This window comes from Callithrix jacchus, chromosome 20, assembly GCF_049354715.1.
Source record: "Callithrix jacchus isolate 240 chromosome 20, calJac240_pri, whole genome shotgun sequence".
In the NCBI taxonomy this organism is placed as follows: domain Eukaryota; kingdom Metazoa; phylum Chordata; class Mammalia; order Primates; family Cebidae; genus Callithrix; species Callithrix jacchus.
This window is the reverse complement of record NC_133521.1, coordinates 47,608,785-47,627,229: the sequence shown is the minus strand read 5'-3', so window position 1 is coordinate 47,627,229 and position 18,445 is coordinate 47,608,785. Positions and strand designations below refer to the sequence as shown.

At 50.9% G+C, this 18,445-nt stretch overlaps 1 protein-coding gene across 6 annotated transcripts in view; it reads right to left on the bottom strand.

The window, feature by feature from the left end:
• The window catches only part of LOC100398556 (mitochondrial inner membrane m-AAA protease component AFG3L1-like), a 35,175-nt gene extending 16,787 nt beyond the window's left edge, over positions 1-18,388 (bottom strand). Inside the window, exons 1-6 of one of the 6 annotated variants that reach the window (XM_078358090.1) lie at positions 18,238-18,388; positions 13,542-13,626; positions 9,893-10,041; positions 8,215-8,354; positions 6,077-6,141; positions 5,132-5,256 (exon numbers count right to left, since the gene is read on the bottom strand). In XM_078358090.1, coding sequence (XP_078214216.1) covers positions 5,132-5,256; positions 6,077-6,141; positions 8,215-8,354; positions 9,893-9,911 — 349 coding nt within the window. In that variant the 5' untranslated portion in view covers positions 9,912-10,041; positions 13,542-13,626; positions 18,238-18,388. Of the gene's footprint in view, positions 1-1,676; positions 1,954-5,131; positions 5,257-6,076; positions 6,142-8,214; positions 8,355-9,892; positions 10,042-13,541; positions 14,089-14,615; positions 14,790-18,237 lie in introns of those variants that run through there. The other 5 variants (XM_078358092.1, XM_078358089.1, XM_078358091.1 and 2 more) reach the window with 5 other exon arrangements.
• Between the last annotated feature and the right edge of the window lie 57 nt (positions 18,389-18,445).

The following is an 18,445-nucleotide window of genomic DNA, read 5'->3' as shown; positions in this document are numbered from 1 at the left end:
GATTTTTCTTAAGTGTTTAAGAAGAAAACAAAGAACATAAAGGTGAGAGGGGCCACGAAAGTCAAACCAATGCCAGTGTTGGAGCCCAAAACCCAGCACCGCTCTTCCGTGGCAGGGTGGGGCCTGACACATCTCAGCCCACTGTGGACAGTCGTAACACGCTACAGCAGGACGCCAAGTCTCCTGTGCCATCCCGGCTGACCTGAGAACATGCCAGAGGGCAGAAGGAGGCTAGACTCACCCACAGCACACTCCGTCCCACTCAGGTGCTCCAGGAAATTCACCCACCGTGACCACACACACAGCCACTCTTCATGATGGATTCTCACAGGGGGATGCCACAGGCAGTGGTGATTCTGGAAAATCACTGTACTTCATACCCAAGAAATGGAAAGCCAGATGGGTCCTGACCACACTAACTCTTTCCTGACATCCACAGCACAGCACAAGGCCTGTGACATGACACTGGCTGACAGAGCCCCCTCTCGCAACAAGGGCCCATGCCTACTGGGAGAAAGGGACCAACACGCCACGTGAGGGGCCTTCCCTGGTACCTGACTGCCTCACGCACTCCCTCGATTACACAGATTTTCCCCAGCAACTATATGCATATGAAAAAAAAATGTAATAGACATAAATTTAAAAACAAAAAAACAAAAAAACGGGCGCAGTGGCTCACGCCTGTGATCCCAGCACTTTGGGAGGCCACGGCGGGTCACCTGAGGTCAGGAGATCAAGACCATCCTGGCCCACATGGTAAAACCCCATCTCTACTAAAATTAGAAAAATTAGCCAGGCACGGTGACATGCACCTGTAATCCCAACCACTCAGGAGCCCAAGGCAGGAGAATCACTTGAACCCAGGAGGTGGAGGTTGCAGTGAGCCAAGATCGCACCACTGCACTCTAGTCTGGGCAACAGAACAAGACTCTGTCTCAAAAAAAAAAAAAAAAAAAAAAAAAAATTCTGAAAGGCAAAGAGAACCACACACTGCGGCGCCTGACTATGAGCAGAGGCAAGTGGCAGCTGCCAGTAGGGCTCCACAGGAGCAGGAGGCCCCAGCTCTGCAAGTCCGTCACACACACCAGCTTCCCGGCCTCATGCTCACCAAGGCAGAACACAAGTCTGTGACCTCCTGGCTTCACCTAGGTTCACAGTGCTTGGTGTAAGGATTATCTGTTGTTTGGAACAAACGTCCCAGTGAATACCACCCCATGGAGAGGGGCTTGCGGGGGATGGACAAGGCCACCGCCAGGATCTGGCTGTCCTCAGCCTGGTCAAAGCCCAGAGACGACTTGAAGAGTCTGTGAATCAAGTTTCTGTGAATTCAAGTATTTCTTGGAAAAAACGCCATGGCTTCTGTCAGGACCCACAAAGAGTCATGACCCCAAAATGGCACCAAGAGATAAACTCGCCTTGGGTCCAGAAGCCAGAACCACCACCCTGACCCACAGCACCCGCAACGCGCTGGCTGGCTGGCTGCACACACTAGCCACTGGCCGGGTAGTGGGCCTTCCAAAAGGCCCTACATCTGGTCCCAAGCCTGTTCATGCAGCTGCACCTGCTGCTTCATGTCATTACTATAAAGTAATAAAACATGAGTGAGAAGCAACTGTGACCCACAGCCATCTCTGGCTTTTACTTGAAGCTCAGGATATTACTATGTTTTCTCAAACCAATATCTTTGGAATTTTTGCTCCTAAGTCCTGATACTGCTTGGGATTCTTCAGGAAATTCACAAATTCCATAATTTCCAATCTGGCTTCTTCGCAACCAGCTACGTCTGCGAACCGCACATCGATGTTGCTCTTTAAGACCCTGGCTGTTGTCTCACCGACGCTGAAGAGGCCCCGTCCTCGTCCACTAGGGCCAGCTCCCATCGGGCCCCTCCTGGAAGCATAGAGGAGAACTCCAACCAGGAGAAGCGTGGGCACCAGGCTTCGCAAGAAAGAGCTAGAAAATCCAAGAGAACTACTCATCATGCTCAGATCAGAAATAGCACCCTCCTGCCAGGCATGGTGGCTCACATCTGTAATCCCAGCACTTTGGGAGGCTGTGGTGTGAGAATCTCTTGAGCCCAGAAATTCAAAACCAGCCTGGACAACATGGCAAGACCCCATCTGTACAAGAAATACAATGGCCGGGCGCAGTGACTCACACCTGCAATCCCAGCACTTTGGGAGGCAGAGGCAGGTGGATCACCTGAGGTTAGGAGTTCAAGGCAAGCCTAACCAACAGGGTGAAACACCATCTCTACTAAAAATACAAAAGTTAGCCGGGCGTGGTGGCGTGTGCCTGTAATCCCAGCTACTCAGGAGGCTGAGGTGAGAAGGCTGCAGTGAGCCATGATTACACAACTGCACTCCAGCCCGGCTGACAAAGCAAAACTCTCTTTCAGAACAGACCACTCTAGGACTTTGTTTTGCTACACAAAAGGAAGCATGTTTTTTTCCATGTGTGTGTGTGTGCGTGCGCATCCATGTGTGTGTGTATGGGTCCATGCGTGTGTGCACGTGTCCATGCGTGTGCATCTATGCGTGTGTGCGTCCGTGTGTGCGCGTCCATGTGTGTGTGCACGTGTCCATGTGTGTGTGCATCTATGCATGTGTGTGCGTCCGTGCGCATGCATCCATGTGTGTGTATACGTCCATGCGTGTGTGTACACGTCCATGCGTGTGCATCTATGCGTGTGTGCGTCCGTGTGTGCGTGTCCATGCGTGTGCGTCCGTGTGCGCGCGTCCATGCATGTGTGTGCGCGTCCATGCGTGTGTGTGCATCTATGCATGTGTGTGCGCGTCCATGCGTGCGTGCATCTGTGTGTGCGCGCATCCATGCATGTGTGTGCATCTATGCGTGTGCACGCGTCCATGCATATCTATGCGTGTGTGTGCATCCGTGTGTGCGCGTCCATACGTGTGTGCGTCCATGTGTGTGTGCACGCGTCCATGCGTGTGTGTTTGTTCAATTCTATTTATTCATTTTTGAGATGGAGGCTTGCTTCAAGCAATTCTCCCACCTCATCCTCTGGAGTAGCTGGGACTACAGGCACGTGCCACCACGACCAGCTGATTTTTATATTTTTAGTAGAGACAGGGTTTCACCATGTTGACCAGGCTGGTCTTGAACCCCTGACCTCAAGTGATCCGCCCACCTTGGCCTCCCAAAGTGCTGGGATTACAGGCGTGAGCCACCACGCCCAGCCTGCTTTTTTTTTTTTTTTTGAGATAGGGTCTCACTGTCCCCTAGGCTGGTGGGCAGTGGCATACTCTCAGTAACCTTGAACTCCCAGGCTCAAGCGATTCTCCTTCCTCAACCTCCTGAGTAGCTAGAACCAAAGGCATGCGTCCCATCACACAAGGTAATTTTTTAAGTTTTTAAAGACACAGTCTCACTATGTTGTCCAGGCTGGTCTTGAATTTCTAGCCTTAAGCAATCCTCCCTCCTCGGACTCCCAAAGCACTGGGATTACCTCTGTGAGCCATCATAGCAACTGTCTTTTTTTTTTTTTAGACGGAGTTTCGCTCTTGTTACCCAGACTGGAGTGCAATGACGTGATCTCGGCTCACTACAACCTCCGCCTCCTGGGTTCAGGCAATTCTCCCACCTCAGCCTCCTGAGTAGCTGGGATTACAGGCACGCGCCACCGTGCCCAGCTGAGTTTTTGTATTTTTAGTAGAGACGGGGTTTCACCATGTTGACCAGGATGGTCTCGATCTCTTGACCTCGTGATCCACTGGCCTCGGCCTCCCAAAGTGCTGGGATTACAGGCGTGAGCCACCGCACCCGGCTGTCTTTTTTTGAAATGTGTCAAAGTCCACCCAGCACGAGGCCTCTCCAGTTCTGAAGGCTGCGGTCAAAGGCATTTGTCTCCCTGATGTAACCTGTGGCTGGTTTGAAAGGGTAGGGAGGCTGACCAATTCCACCGTCCACCCCCTCTACCTGGCCAAGCAGCTCTGAGGGAGCTTTCCCTCCCTTAGGAGGTACCCCCAGCAGACCCAGCAAGGCCTCCTCACGCCAGCCAGGCTCGTTCCTTAACAGGAAGACACCAAATGTCTTCCTGTTTTATTTATCCTTTTTCTTGCTCTTCAGAGGCTTGGGGCCCTACATGCAACCAAGCATTCCTGGCAACTGGACAAGCAAAGACAAAACGAAAGTCAGCCATACACAGCACCCAGGTGACTTCCAAGAGCTCCAGCAGGAGACCGCAGTGTACTTCAGGCCTTGCCATTGGAGTCTGAGAATCAGTCACCAGAATTCTACCTGCCTCACCTTCTCTCACCCCACTGCAACCCCTACTCTGCACTTAAATGTACATCTCAAAGAAACCAGCCGAACTGCTACAATTCCCATTTTTACCCTGTCCTGGCTAAAGCTGGTGCTTGGCCTTGCACTCGGGGTTCAGTTTCCAGTTCAGGGCAGAAGGGCAGGAGAAGACTGAGCAACGACATCCCCAGGGAGTCAGCATGCCAACAGGATCCAGGCTTAGCAACACTGACTTCTGTGCTGAGTCCTGGGATGCACGGAGTACTTCATCTGGTCTTTGCTCTCGTGTCTGTCATCACTTTAAAAACATATGACGCAGTGGAAACCCAGGTTAACTAAGAGCCGTGGGAAGCTTGGCGTGACCGAGCATCAGGCACCATACGGAGCTGCAGGGTTGTGTGCAGGGACCCCCAGCACCTGGGAGGACAGGGCAGGGCTACCCAGCAGGGAGCCTGGTGAAGTCACAGGAGCACAAGCCCCACCTCTGCACACTAATTCAACAGTTCTGCAGGAGTGGCAGGTAGAAAAGACGGTAGGGCTTCCTGACAGGGCTCTCCCGGGGATCCCACTGCAGGGCCCAATTCTGGAAGCTCCCTACAGGACGTCAGGGATTTCGTGCTCTAGCGACGACACCCAACGTCTGCTTTTCTTTTTTAAGGCTGCCTCGCCAAGTATTTCCCTGCTCCAATTCTCTTCTCATGAAAGACAGAGTTAAAAACACATATATATAAAGCACATACATATTTCTCACTACAGACATTGTAAAAAATAGCAGATGCCCATATATGCTTGAGAAACGCATTCCAAAGCAGGTTAAACACTGCATTTCTGCTCTGTGTTCAGACAGGCTCTTTCCCACCATCCTCACCCATCGCTCTCAGTGGTGTAGACCACCGCCGCCTGGTTGTGGGGCTCGATCCCCAGCTTCCACTAGGCAGACTCCAGGTTCCACTCAAAGGTGTCAACACTGCCGATGTTAAACCACACGTACTTCTGCAGAGACCAAGAGCAAGTTTAGGGTACACCACTGTGCCCCACGCTGAACCTGCCCTCACACATGCGCCTCCCACAGCCCCTTCTCGTAGCCTTCATCTCCATAACATGCACGAGACCTATGCCAAGGCTAGTTCCAAAGGAAACTCTACTAACAGCAGAGGACCCTCTGGTTCTGACCCCATGAAGTTACAGTCTTTACATTCTAGATCAAAGTGTAAACTGTGCAACAACTGCTGAGGTGTGCCTTTGTCTCCTTTTCTTTCTTTTATTTTGAGACAGAGTCTCACTCTATCACTCAGACTGGAGTGCAGTGGGATGATCTCAGCTCACTGTAACCTCCACCTTCTGGGTTCAAGCAATTCTCATGCCCCATCCTCCTGAGCAGCTGAAAGTACAGGCACAGGTCACCATGACCAGCTAACTATTATATTTTTAGTAGAGACGGGTTTCACCATGTTGGCCAGGCTAGTCGTGAACTCCTGGCCTCAGGTAATCCACCTGCCTCAGCCTCCCAAAGTGCTGGCATTACAGGTTTGAGCCACCACGCCCAGCTGTCCCTTTTTTCTTTGTCTCTTCTCTCCCCCTAGTCCTTGATGAGTTGTTCTTATACATTGCATGGCAAATCTGAATCCTAGTTATAGTCTCATGAGGACTGTCCTACTTGGAAGACTTTATTATTGACATGTGCCAATGAGAAAAACATCACAATGAGAAGTTGATGGATACTAAGGAGATATTTTACTGAAGAAACAGAAAACTACATTTTTACATTAAATAAACTTATGTCTGAAATACTAAGCCTTAAACCCACCCTCACCTCAGAGGAGGTCCCAGGGGCAGGAATAACACGCACAGATTGTTCACGACTTCTAGCCAGTCCACCTGGGAAGAAGAGAAAAATTATCAGCACAACTGAAGCAGTGAGTATGACACTCAACAGCAAACCACGGGCCTCATCCTGAGACCAGTCCCACAGCGCAGACCTGGCTCCAGCAGCGGCCAAGCGGCTGTATCCACTCTGCTGTGCAGATTCGAGTTTTGTTTTCTGATTACTTTGGACATTTCTAGCCTGGCCTGTGCATGTAATTGAAGAAGAGGAGTTACAGTTTGGTACATCTGAACACCAAAGACTCCAGAGTAACTTAAAAATCTATAAGAAAGGCCAGGCATAGTGGCTCTGACCTATAATCCCAGCACTTAGGGAGGCTGAGGAGGGTGAATCACTTGAGGCTAGGAGTTAGAGACCAGACCGGCCAATGTGGTGAAACCCCACCTCTACTAAAAATGCAAAAATTAGCCAGACATGGTGGCATGTGCCTGCAGTCCCAGCTACTCAGAAGGCATAGGCAGGGAGAACTGCTTCAACCTGCAAGGCGGAGGTAGCAGTGAGCCAAGATTGTACACTGTACTCCAGTCTGGGCAACAGAGTGAGACTCCATCTCAAAAAAAAACAACTCTAAAAGGAGTATAAGTCTCAGAGTATCAATACAGCCAAGTCTTACAGAACTGACCCAGAAACATTCTGTCCAGCTGCAGGTGCCAGAAGAAAAGGGTGCCAACAAGAACGAAAATGCAGCCCCAAAGGCCTCCATTCAGCCACCCAGCAGAAAACACAGCCTGAGAGCCGGGTGCAGGAAACACACAATTTGAGGATGCAGCCATTTCTTGACGTATAATGACCACAGTGCTGCTCTTTCTGCTCTCCACAGAATCTGAAACCACTACAACACACTTTTCTTGGAAATTAATGATTACTCAGGGTCATACGACGAACATGAACATGCTCATGACAGGTGCCTCGACCGTAACACCACGAGCACGTCATGGTCAGCACGTCAGACACCTGGAGAGGAATCACAGGAGCTCTGGGATCTGTCCAGAACCCAGGCACCAACAAGCATCTTGGGCCAATGGATCTGCCTCAGCCCTCCTCCTCACAGCAGGAGCTGTGCGTGGCACAGCAACAGCAGAGAGGGGTGCAGCAGCCCTCCCCTCCTCCTGTGAGGAGTCGTCAGGGACATCTCTGAAGACAGGCACGTGCCCTGAGGCCAGACAAAAAGGCCTTTCGTGGTGGTTCATAATCGCGATCACAGCACTTCAGGAGGCCAAAGTAGGAGCATTATCTGAGCCCAGGAGTTTGAGACCAGCCTGGGCAACATAAGGAGATCCTATCTCTAAAAACGAAATTACGTTTTTTACAGTACCAGCTACTCAGAAGGCTGAGGTGGGAGGCTGACTTCAGACTGGAAGGTCGAGGCTGCAGTGAGATGACTTCACGCCACTGCACTCTAGCCTGGGCAATAGAGCAAGACCCTATCTCAAAAAAAAAAAGGCCCTGGCCACAAACCTTGGTGGAAAAACAAGACTTTCCTATAGAAAGAAGTTCAGATCTTAACAGCACATCACTTAGCATGCATCTTTCTGAGGTGACTGAGAAACACGGCACTTGCTCTTGTGTAACTTGATGCTAAAGCCTGAGCGGTGGTTCGGCAGACTCCAGCCCCCTGACAGACCCATGCCCGGTGACGGACAGGTGCCACATGCCCCTGTGCACAACACAAAGACCCAGCTGCTGTCCAGAGCCAGCCTGCAGGGGACAGGGGTGCACTGGGCAGAGAAAAGATCTGAATTAGACATGAGATTGACACTCGACGATAAACGGACCATCAGAACTTATTCACAGAAGCCGAAGCCAAAAAAAAATAAAAAGGCCAAGATGCTAAGGAAGCTTCCACCTTGCAAGAAAATGAGCTTCGTAACCTCTGGGAAAATAACACTATGTCTCTTCTCTGACCTGAGGGTGGGACTGTCCAGGACATCCATCACACAACACATTTTCAACACAGGGATCAGAGCTCACAGCTTCTTTAGGGCGTCGCAGACCACACACACAGGGGCGCACCACTACAGCAGCCCCCTTCCCGCTAGATAAACTGTCAATTCCTCTCACCAGACCTCTGGCCAAGATTGTACAAAATGCTTCCAAGTGATTTCTCTTCCAGGATCTCGAAAATAGAGGTAGAACAATCCCCTGGCAACACCGGCCCCCAAAAAGGTCAGACCGCGGAAATCCTTGTCATCCCAGGGGAAGCTCCCTGTGGAAAAAAGAAAACACGTTTTCCAGTCAAATGAAGGGAGTTTCTTCATGAAAACAGCTATTTCCTTTTTCAGATGTTATTAGAGAAGACCCTCCCCTCCTCACCCTACACAACGTAGCCTCAGTCCCTCTCATGAGGAAAGAATGTCCACGTGGTGTATAAAACACACCCACAGCTGCAGTTCCCTAGATGCCCCAGGAGAAGCAGAAAGTCCACAGAGAGCGCTATGTTTGAGCCACTGCTGCTCCCGAGTCTTTTAAAATCCAGATAGAGGACAGACATGGTGGCTCACGTCTGTAGTCCCAGAACTTAAGGAGGCCGAGGTGAGAGGATTGCTTGAGCCCAAGAGTTCAAGACCAGCCTGGGCAACACAGGGAGACCCCGTATCTACAGAAAAAAAAAATTAGCCAGGAGTGGTGGTGCAAGCCTGTGGTCTCAGCTGCTTCTGAGGTAGAGGTGAGAGAATCACCTGAGCCAGGGAGGTCAAGGCTACAGTGAACAGTGATCACATCAATGCACTCCAGCCTGGATGACAGAATGAGACCCTATCTCAAAATCACAATAATAAAATCCAGATAGACATCTCAGCACATTTTTTAAAATTCATTTTATTTATTTATTTTTTTGAGACAGGGTCACCCAGGCTGGAGTGCAGTGGCATGATCATGGTTCACTGCAACCTCAACCTCCCAGGCTCAGGCAATCCTGCCTCAGTCTCCTGAGTAGCTGGGACCAGAGGTGCACACCACTGTGCCTACCTAATTTTTTTATTTTTTATTTTGTAGAGACGAGGTCTCACTATGTTGCCCAGGCTAGTCTTGAACTCCTAAGCTCACTTCGGCCTCCCAAAGTGCTAGGATTATTGGCATGAGCCACTGCACCCGGCCTCAGTATACTTTTAGAAGTTAATCTCTTTGAAACTTATCAACTAATTCAACAGTTCACCCTTAAACAAGCAGAAAGATTGATAATGGATTTGAATTTACGTGTTCTCCCAAAATTTCACTGTTGGAACTCAACCCCTAAGGTGAAGATATTAGGAGGCGGGGCCCCCGGGAGGCATCAGGTCCCAAGGGCTCTGCATCACAAGTGGTATTAGTGCCCTCACAGTCCGTCAACCAGGTTGCAGTGCAGTGGCGTGATCGTGGCTCACTGCAGCCTCCACTCCCAGGTTGATGCGATCCTCCTGCCTGAGCCTCCTGAATAGCTGGGACTACAGGCATGCACCATGACGGCCAGCTAATTTTTCTATTTTTTTTTTTTTTTTTTTTTTTTTTGAGATGGAGTCTTGCTCTGTTGCCAGGCTGGAGTACAGTCGTACAACCTCGGCTCACTCCAACCTCCGCCTCCCAGGTTCAAGCAATTCCCCTGCCTCAGTCTCCCAAGTAGCTGGGATTACAGGTGTGAGCCACCGCGCCTGGTCTGACTTTTATATTTTTTGTAGAGACGGGGTTTCACCATGTTGTACAGGCTATGATCTTGGACCTCCGGCTTCCACAACTGTGAGTAGTAAATTTACCCTGTTTATAAATTACCCAGTCTGAGGTATTCCATTACAGCAGCAGGAGCAGACTAAGATGCACACAACCCTTCTGCATCCGCCTCCACCAGGCAAAGCCACCGCGCGTGCCTCCTCTCCTGCCTCCATCACCTCCAGGCCCAGCGTTCTTCAGCTTACCAGTTTCTGAGAGAAAACAAACTCTGACTTCAAAAAGCAATTACATGTAATTTTCCGGAGAAAGAGGATTCAGAAAACAGAAAAACGCTTTCTATCACACAACTGTAGTAACACCAGTGCCTTAGAGAACAGGAAAAAGATGAGGCTAGGGAAATACTGCTGAGAAGTAGCTTCAGATACATCTAAAACCCCTAAAATTTCACCTCGCAGGCTTCATATTGAGCTTTAGCAGCAAACTTTTTTGAGGTGACAGTCCCAAAATCGCCTGTAACTAGGGTAAAGAAAGAAAAGAAGAAAATGATAAGGCAGACTGGTATGGGTGCTCCCCCTTCTCAAGAGAACCAGGGAACACACGCCACCTGTTCTAAGCAGAGTCTGCCACTCCTGTGAAAAATCTGGCCTCCTACATACACGTGTGACCCACAGAACTCCTGGCCTCTTCCTGTAACGTTCACACAAGTTTCAGGACAAATAAGCCATGACACTGTCCCCTTCAAACACAGTGCCACTCCAATGACCCCAAAATAACACTATGAAAGGCCAGAGAAGTGACCCCAGGAATAGCAAACATATTGCAAGATGGAGTAAAACTTTGCACAAATTTAAGGACAAACAGGAGTCTTCAAAGAAACATTCCTTTCATAGCAGGGCAAGTCACCACACCTCCCAATATGCTTTTACCTGCTTGCCCTCTCCATGCTCATAGGTACCCAAGCAGGAAAGATTTCACACGGGAAACACAAAATACCAACTTCGCCAATCCCAAAACCCACACGGTGATAAAATTATTAAATGTCAAGGCTTAGAATCTAAACCAGTTAAAAAGGTGCTAAGAGATGAAAACAAAAAACGAGGTAGCTTGAGAAGGATGGGTAATAGCCAGGAGCAAGCAGAGAGAAGACAGCGCCAACATCACACTCACAGGCCACTGTGCACACCCAGGAGCAAGCAGAGAGAAGACAGCGCCAACATCACACTCACAGGCCACTGTGCACACCCAGGAGCAAGCAGAGAGAAGACAGCACCAACATCACACACTCACAGGCCACCACTCACACCCAGGAGCAAGCAGAGGGAAGACAGCACCAACATCACACACTCACAGGCCACCACTCACACCCAGGAGCAAGCAGAGGGAAGACAGCGCCAACATCACACACTCACAGGCCCACCACACACACCCAGGAGCAAGCAGAGAGAAGACAGCGCCAACATCACACACTCACAGGCCCACCACACACACCCAGGAGCAAGCAGAGGGAAGACAGCACCAACATCACACACTCACAGGCCACCACACACACCCAGGAGCAAGCAGAGGGAAGACAGCACCAACATCACACACTCACAGGCCACCGCTCACACCCAGGAGCAAGCAGAGAGAAGACAGCACCAACATCACACACTCACAGGCCACCGCTCACACCCAGGAGCAAGCAGAGAGAAGACAGCACCAACATCACACACTCACAGGCCCACCACACACACCCAGGAGCAAGCAGAGAGAAGACAGCACCAACATCACACTCACAGGCCACCGTGCACACCCAGGAGCAAGCAGAGAGAAGACAGCACCAACATCACACTCACAGGCCACCGTGCACACCCAGGAGCAAGCAGAGAGAAGACAGCGCCAACATCACACACTCACAGGCCACCGCTCACACCCAGGAGCAAGCAGAGAGAAGACAGCACCAACATCACACACTCACAGGCCACCGCTCACACCCAGGAGCAAGCAGAGAGAAGACAGCACCAACATCACACTCACAGGCCACCGTGCACACCCAGGAGCAAGCAGAGAGAAGACAGCACCAACATCACACACTCACAGGCCCACCGTGCACACCCAGGAGCAAGCAGAGAGAAGACAGCACCAACATCACACACTCACAGGCCACCGCTCACACCCAGGAGCAAGCAGAGAGAAGACAGCACCAACATCACACACTCACAGGCCACCGTGCACACCCAGGAGCAAGCAGAGAGAAGACAGCACCAACATCACACACTCACAGGCCACCGCTCACACCCAGGAGCAAGCAGAGAGAAGACAGCGCCAACATCACACACTCACAGGCCACCACACACACCCAGGAGCAAGCAGAGAGAAGACAGCACCAACATCACACTCACAGGCCCACCGCTCACACCCAGGAGCAAGCAGAGAGAAGACAGCACCAACATCACACTCACAGGCCACCGTGCACACCCAGGAGCAAGCAGAGAGAAGACAGCGCCAACATCACACACTCACAGGCCACTGCTCACACCCAGGAGCAAGCAGAGGGAAGACGGCGCCAACATCACACACTCACAGGCCACTGCTCACACCCAGGAGCAAGCAGAGGGAAGACGGCGCCAACATCACACACTCACAGGCCACCGCTCATCGGTTCCCAAGTTCAGCCCACGCAGGAAATGCTTTAAAAGTACTCCAATGTAAAACTTCAGTCTGATTTTTCAAACCGGCCCTTTTAACTTTTTTTGGAGCTGTTGATTTTTCTGAGTTTGTGTTTCTTCCACTCCTCTTAAAGTATTTCTCAAACCCTTAGGGACAAAAGGATGAGGTTCTAGTATTTTAATTCTTTTTTGAGATGGAGTCTCAGTTTGTCGCCCAGGCTGGAGCGCAGTGGCACAATCTCGGCTCACTGCAACCTCCGCCTTCTGGGTTCAAGGAACTCTCCTGCCTCGGCCTCCCGAGTAGCTGGGATTACAGGCACCTGCCACTATGCCCAGCTAATTTTTGTACTTTTAGTAGAGACAGGGTTTTACCATGTTGCCCAGGTTGATCTCGAACTCCTGACCTCAGGTGATCTGCCCTCCTTGGCCTCCCAAAGTGCTAGGATTACAGGCGTGAGCCACTGTGCCCGACCCAGTTCTAATATTTTAGAAGAAAGAATCACACTAAGAAAAGCAACCATACTGTCAAGTCGATATGGAGAAAGTGAGAGGCCAGTTTTCCCTGGTCTCATCTTCTTGCTTCATACAATCAGCATGTGCCCCCAGGTCCTCACATTGAGGCAAGTGTGGGGAACGCCTTCTACTCTGTGGGGACATAGGGTCTCCAGGGACTTCGGAGGACACTGTCCCTGGACACAAAGCACAGGCCCACGGCCTACAGAAGGACTGCAAGCAGGCAAGTGTGTTCTAAGGTAACGACGGTCTGTCATCGTTTCTGTTTGCTTTCCAAACACAAGGCTTAGCTGGTCCTCAGAATCAGACACACAGAAACCAAGGTTGGCTCTCACGCCTTCCAAAAGACTCATCTAGCACCTTCCTTTGTAAAGTTTTTCTCTCACCAGCTTTATTGAGAGATCAACAACATAAAGACATGGAGAAGGTGGTGGATGTTGCACGGCTCAATACGGAAGCCAGAAAGGGGTAGCAGGGGGCGGGGTGGAGTCGGGGCTACCCTGAGTTGTTTTGCTTCTTGCCCCCGGTCACTCACTGTGGAAGTTCCTGTAAACCTCATGCTGCTAATGATAGTGGATGAAGAAAAGTACCTTTGGGTTTCAAACAGAGCCACCGGGAAAATAACGTCAGTCTGGCCTGCAGAGTCGGCTTCTGAAAGTGGACCCTCTGGAGGCACTGAAACAAGAGACCAGAGTAGCTTATCAGCTTCTTCTGCAATACAAAGCTGCACATTCTCACTGACCACTACCGCTGGGAGGAGCAGGATGCAGGCTGAGGTGTGAGATGACTGCTGCGCATTCTCACTGACCACTACCGCTGGAAGGAGCAGGACGCAGGCTGAGGTGTGAGATCACTGCTGCGCATTCTCACTGACCACTCCCGCTGGAAGGAGCAGGACGCAGGCTGAGGTGTGAGATCACTGCTGCACATTCTCACTGACCACTACCGCTGGGAGGAGCAGGATGCAGGCTGAGGTGTGAGGTGACTGCTGCGCATTCTCACTGACCACTACCGCTGGGAGGAGCAGGATGCAGGCTGAGGTGTGAGATGACTGCTGCGCATTCTCACTGACCACTACCGCTGGAAGGAGCAGGATGCAGGCTGAGGTGTGAGATGACTGCTGCACATTCTCACTGAGCACTACCACTGGGAGGAGCAGGACGCAGGCTGAGGTGTGAGATCACTGCTTTAAATATCCCATTAGAAATACAGTTCCACAGACTAAAAGGAACAATTCACTGCAGAAATGCACTGCAAATTTTTATAACTGTAGCCTCCAACAGCAAGTAAAAAGCGCCCCAAAAAACAAAACAAAAAAACATGTCTTAGAAACTGAGGCAATTTTAGTAACTTAAAATAGTGCAGCTTCAAAAACGTGACTACACAACTAAAACATAAATTTGTGTAAAATTTAAATACACAAATATACTATGACTCATCTCTGGTCAACCAAGAAGTTAATTTCTTTTTTGTTTTTGAGATGGAGTTTTGCTGTCACCCAGGCTGGAGTGCAGTGGTGCAATCTCGGCTCACTGCAACCTCTGCCTCCCAGGTTCAGACGATTCTCCTGCCTCAGCCTCCCAAGTAGCTGGGACTACAAGACAACCACCATGATGCCCAGCTAATTTTTATATTTTAGTAGAGACTAAATATAAAATATTTACCCATGTTGCCCAGGCTGATCTCAAACTCCTGACCTCAGGTAATCCACCCGCCTCAGCCTCCCAAAGTGCTGGGATGGCAGGCGTGAGTCACCGTAATTGGCCTTTTCTTTTTTGTTCTTTAAATGGGGTCTCACTGGAGTGCAGAGGCTATTCACAGCACAGATTACAGGCAGGTAATACAGCATCCAAGAAGAGGTAAATATTTTTGTCAAGCCAAGAAAACAATTTATCCAGGCATCCTTTATTTTCTTCAGTCTTCAAGGAGGAAAAGGTCAGCCAGGCACTGTAATCCCAGCACTTTGGGAGGCCGAGGCAGGCAGATCACTTGAGGTCAGGAGTTCAAGAGCAGCCTGGCCAACATGGTGAAACCCCTGTCTCTAGTAAAAATACAAAAATCAGCCAGACGTGGAGGCAGGCACCTGCAATCCCAATCACTCAGGAGGCTGAGGCAGGAGAATCCCTTGAAACCAGGAGGTGAAGGTTGCAGTGAGCTGAGATTGCACCACTGCACTTCAAAATGGGCGTCAGAGCGAAACTCCCTCTCAAAAAGTAAAAAAAAAAAAGCCATTACAACAAAAACACTGCAATAAAAGTAAACGTATTAAAAAACAAAATCAGGCCGGGCATGGTGACTCAAGCCTGTAATCCCAGCACTTTGGGAGGCCGAGATGGGTGGATCATGAGGTCAACAGATCAAGACCATCCTGGTCAACATGGTGAAACCCCGTCTCTACTAAAAATACAAAAAATTAGCTGGGCATGGTGGCGCGTGCCTGTAATCCCAGCTACTCAGGAGGCTGAGGTAGGAGAATTGCCTGAACCCAGGAGGCGGAGGTTGCAGTGAGCCGAGATCGCGCCATTGCACTCCAGCCTGGGTAACAAGAGCGAAACTCCGTCTCAAAAAAAAAAAAAAAAAAAATCTAAGCACTCAACAACCCAGTACCAACTGTACCCAACAAAATCCCAAAGCAACCAAAGAATTTATGTGTCCCCAATATTTTATTTATTTATTTATTTATTTTTGAGACAGAATCTCGCTCTGTCACTGAGGCTGGAGTGCAGTGGTGCAACCTTGGCTCACTACAACCTCCGCCTCCTGGGTTCAAGTGATTCTCCCTGACCCAGCCTCCCAAGCAGCTGGGATTACAGGTGTGCACCACCACACCGGCTCATTTTTGTATTTTTAGAAGAGACGGGGTTTCACCACATTGGTCAGGCTGGTCTCGAACTCCTGACCTCAGATGATCCACCCGCCTCAGCCTCCCAAAGTGTTGGGATTACAGGCGTTAGCCCCCAATGTTTTATTATAAAGAAAGAAGACCTGTAGTTGACAACACCTATGTTCTTCCAGCTGCGTCAACATTCAGAGTTAGGCAGACTCTGTAGGATATTATTCCAAAGTAAACTCATTCCCCAACTAGTAACTTTTTAACTAACTACATTATTCAAATATCCCTATAAAAGACCACAGTAGACTGAAAAGACATGCTATGAAAAAGATATTAAAATCAGGGGGGAAAAAAAGCAGCTCAGGAGAATGCTAAACAGTAAAGGCTGAGAGCTAACAAAGACTTCTGTGTGGTGAATGAAACCTACCCACTGCAGCGAGCCATCCCAGCACCAACGGCACACAGTACCTGACAGAGTGAGTAAACTCAAAGGATGCCGGGAATGCATGCTGCTGGGATGGGGGTTTGGAGCCCACGGTGTGGGTCCACAGGGAACCTACAGGAAGAACAGAAGGTAGTCGCACTGCACACCGTAGGCTGCCACGTGCTTCTTACTCACCTCACTTGATCCCTATTGCCCATCTGAGAAAGTAGAAATGGAGAGGTAATGTGAGTGCCTTAAGATAGCCGGCAGCTGAAGGTGTGCAGCGAGAACCCTGGTTCCCCAATCTTCCAGGACCACCCCAAAGACAGTGTGGCACTGGTGCTGGTGGCTGGTACACACCAGGTAGCCTACAGCCCTGAAGGTACCAAGTATGACTCTTTAGGGTTCCAAAACTTGATAAAACATCCAATTCCTTTGCTTTAGTTCACGATTTAGCCCTTTTGTGATTCAGCCTGGTTAAATCAGACCTCGTTCTCATGGTAAATGTAAACACCGAGACAGGTGTCGACCATTCCTTCTTGGAGTTTTCTGCAAGTCAGTTCACAGCGCACAGTAGAAAATCTTGGCAAATTAGTTTTTGTGTGTGCAAAGCCAAGATGTGAAAGTGGGCAAAACACAAACTCCCTTAAACATGGCAAAGTGCTGCTGTCCTCTTCCCAGTCAGACCACGAATCAGTTGACCCAACTTACCTGGGTCCCACAGTCTCACACACACAGCACACAGGTGCAACCTCATCAGCCCTATGAGGCCCTGCCTTTCCTGGCCTCACTGCCTATCACTAGCCTCTTCCTGCTGCTCACACAGAGCACAAGGCTGCAGCTACCCTAGGGAAGGGCACCTTCTATTTCACGTTCCCAGCAAGCTCATCTCAATCCCTCACTTCCTGCAGGGGCCTGACCGCCCCACCTAAAACAACAAGTAACAGCGAGTTTCCCTCCTCCATTCCCTTTCTTCATTTTCTACTTCCTTTATTCTGCTTCCTTTGCCCAACATGCCTGGCACTTGCTTACTGTCCGGTTCCTTCTGGCACAGCATGTAACCTCTACAAGAGCAAGGACAGTGTAGGCAGCTCGCTGAATTAAAGATGACCGCATGGAAACCTCCACAACGTAAGCTTCCATGAAGAGACCTGTTGGGTGTTTTGTTTTGGGAGGCGGAGTCTCACTGTCACCCAGACTGGAATGCAGTGGCGTGATCTCGGCTCACTGCAACCTCCGCCTCCTGGGTTCAAGCGACTCTCCTGCCTCAGCCTCCCCAGCAGCCGGGACTACAAGCGCCCGCTACCACGCCCGACTAATTTTTGCATTTCTAGTAGAGCCGGGGGTTCACCATACCGGCCAGGCTGGTCTCAAACTCCCGACCTTGTGATCCGCCCGCCTCGGCCTCTCAAAGCGCTGGGGTTACAGGCGTGAGCCACCGCGCCCGGCAGGGTTTTGAACTGAAGAGCAAACTGCTAGGCCAGGCACCGTGGCTCACGCCTGCAATCCCAGGACTCTGGGAGGCAGAGGCCGCGGAACAAACAACAACTTTGCAAAACCCTTTCGCGTCTCTTATCACATCTGGTTCGTCGAGTAACTGCGAGGTGGAGAAAGCCGAATGCCGCCGAGCCCAGGAGGAAACGGGCGGGCACGCGGAGCCACAAAGCTGGTTCGCGAGGGGGCAAGACGCAAGTGCAAATCGCTCAAAGCCCAGCTCTTTGCAGAGCCGAGCAAGGAGGCTGGGGTCCCGGTTCCATTGTCCGAGGGTAGCGGGCATCCGGGAAACAGCGGGAATTCCGCAACAAGTGGGTGGGAGAGGTAGCGGGGAGAAGAGCAGGAGCTTGGAGAGTGATGGGGCGCCCAGCAGGATGTGGGCGGCGGGAAGCTGGGCCCAGGGGCAGCTGGCCTCACTGTGGGGACCAAGTCAGCGCTCCCAGGCTCCCACGCGGCCGGCGCAGGCCGATGGCGTCACGGGGCGTCCAGCGCAGCCCAGCCGCCGGGAACCCGAGGACAGCGCCTGCCTGCTCACCTGGCGGGCCGTGCCCAGGGCTCTCACGCTGGTCCTGGCCGTCCTGCCGCGACCTAGGCCACCGCATTGCCACAGCAAGGATAGTGGCCCGGCCGCCGCCAGCAGCCGGCACAACATCACCAGTCCCAGGCCTCGCGCGTCCCGAGCACACGCATGCGCAGTGGGAGATCGGGCCTACGGCCCCGGGCCCGCTGGGAGGCCTCGCGCA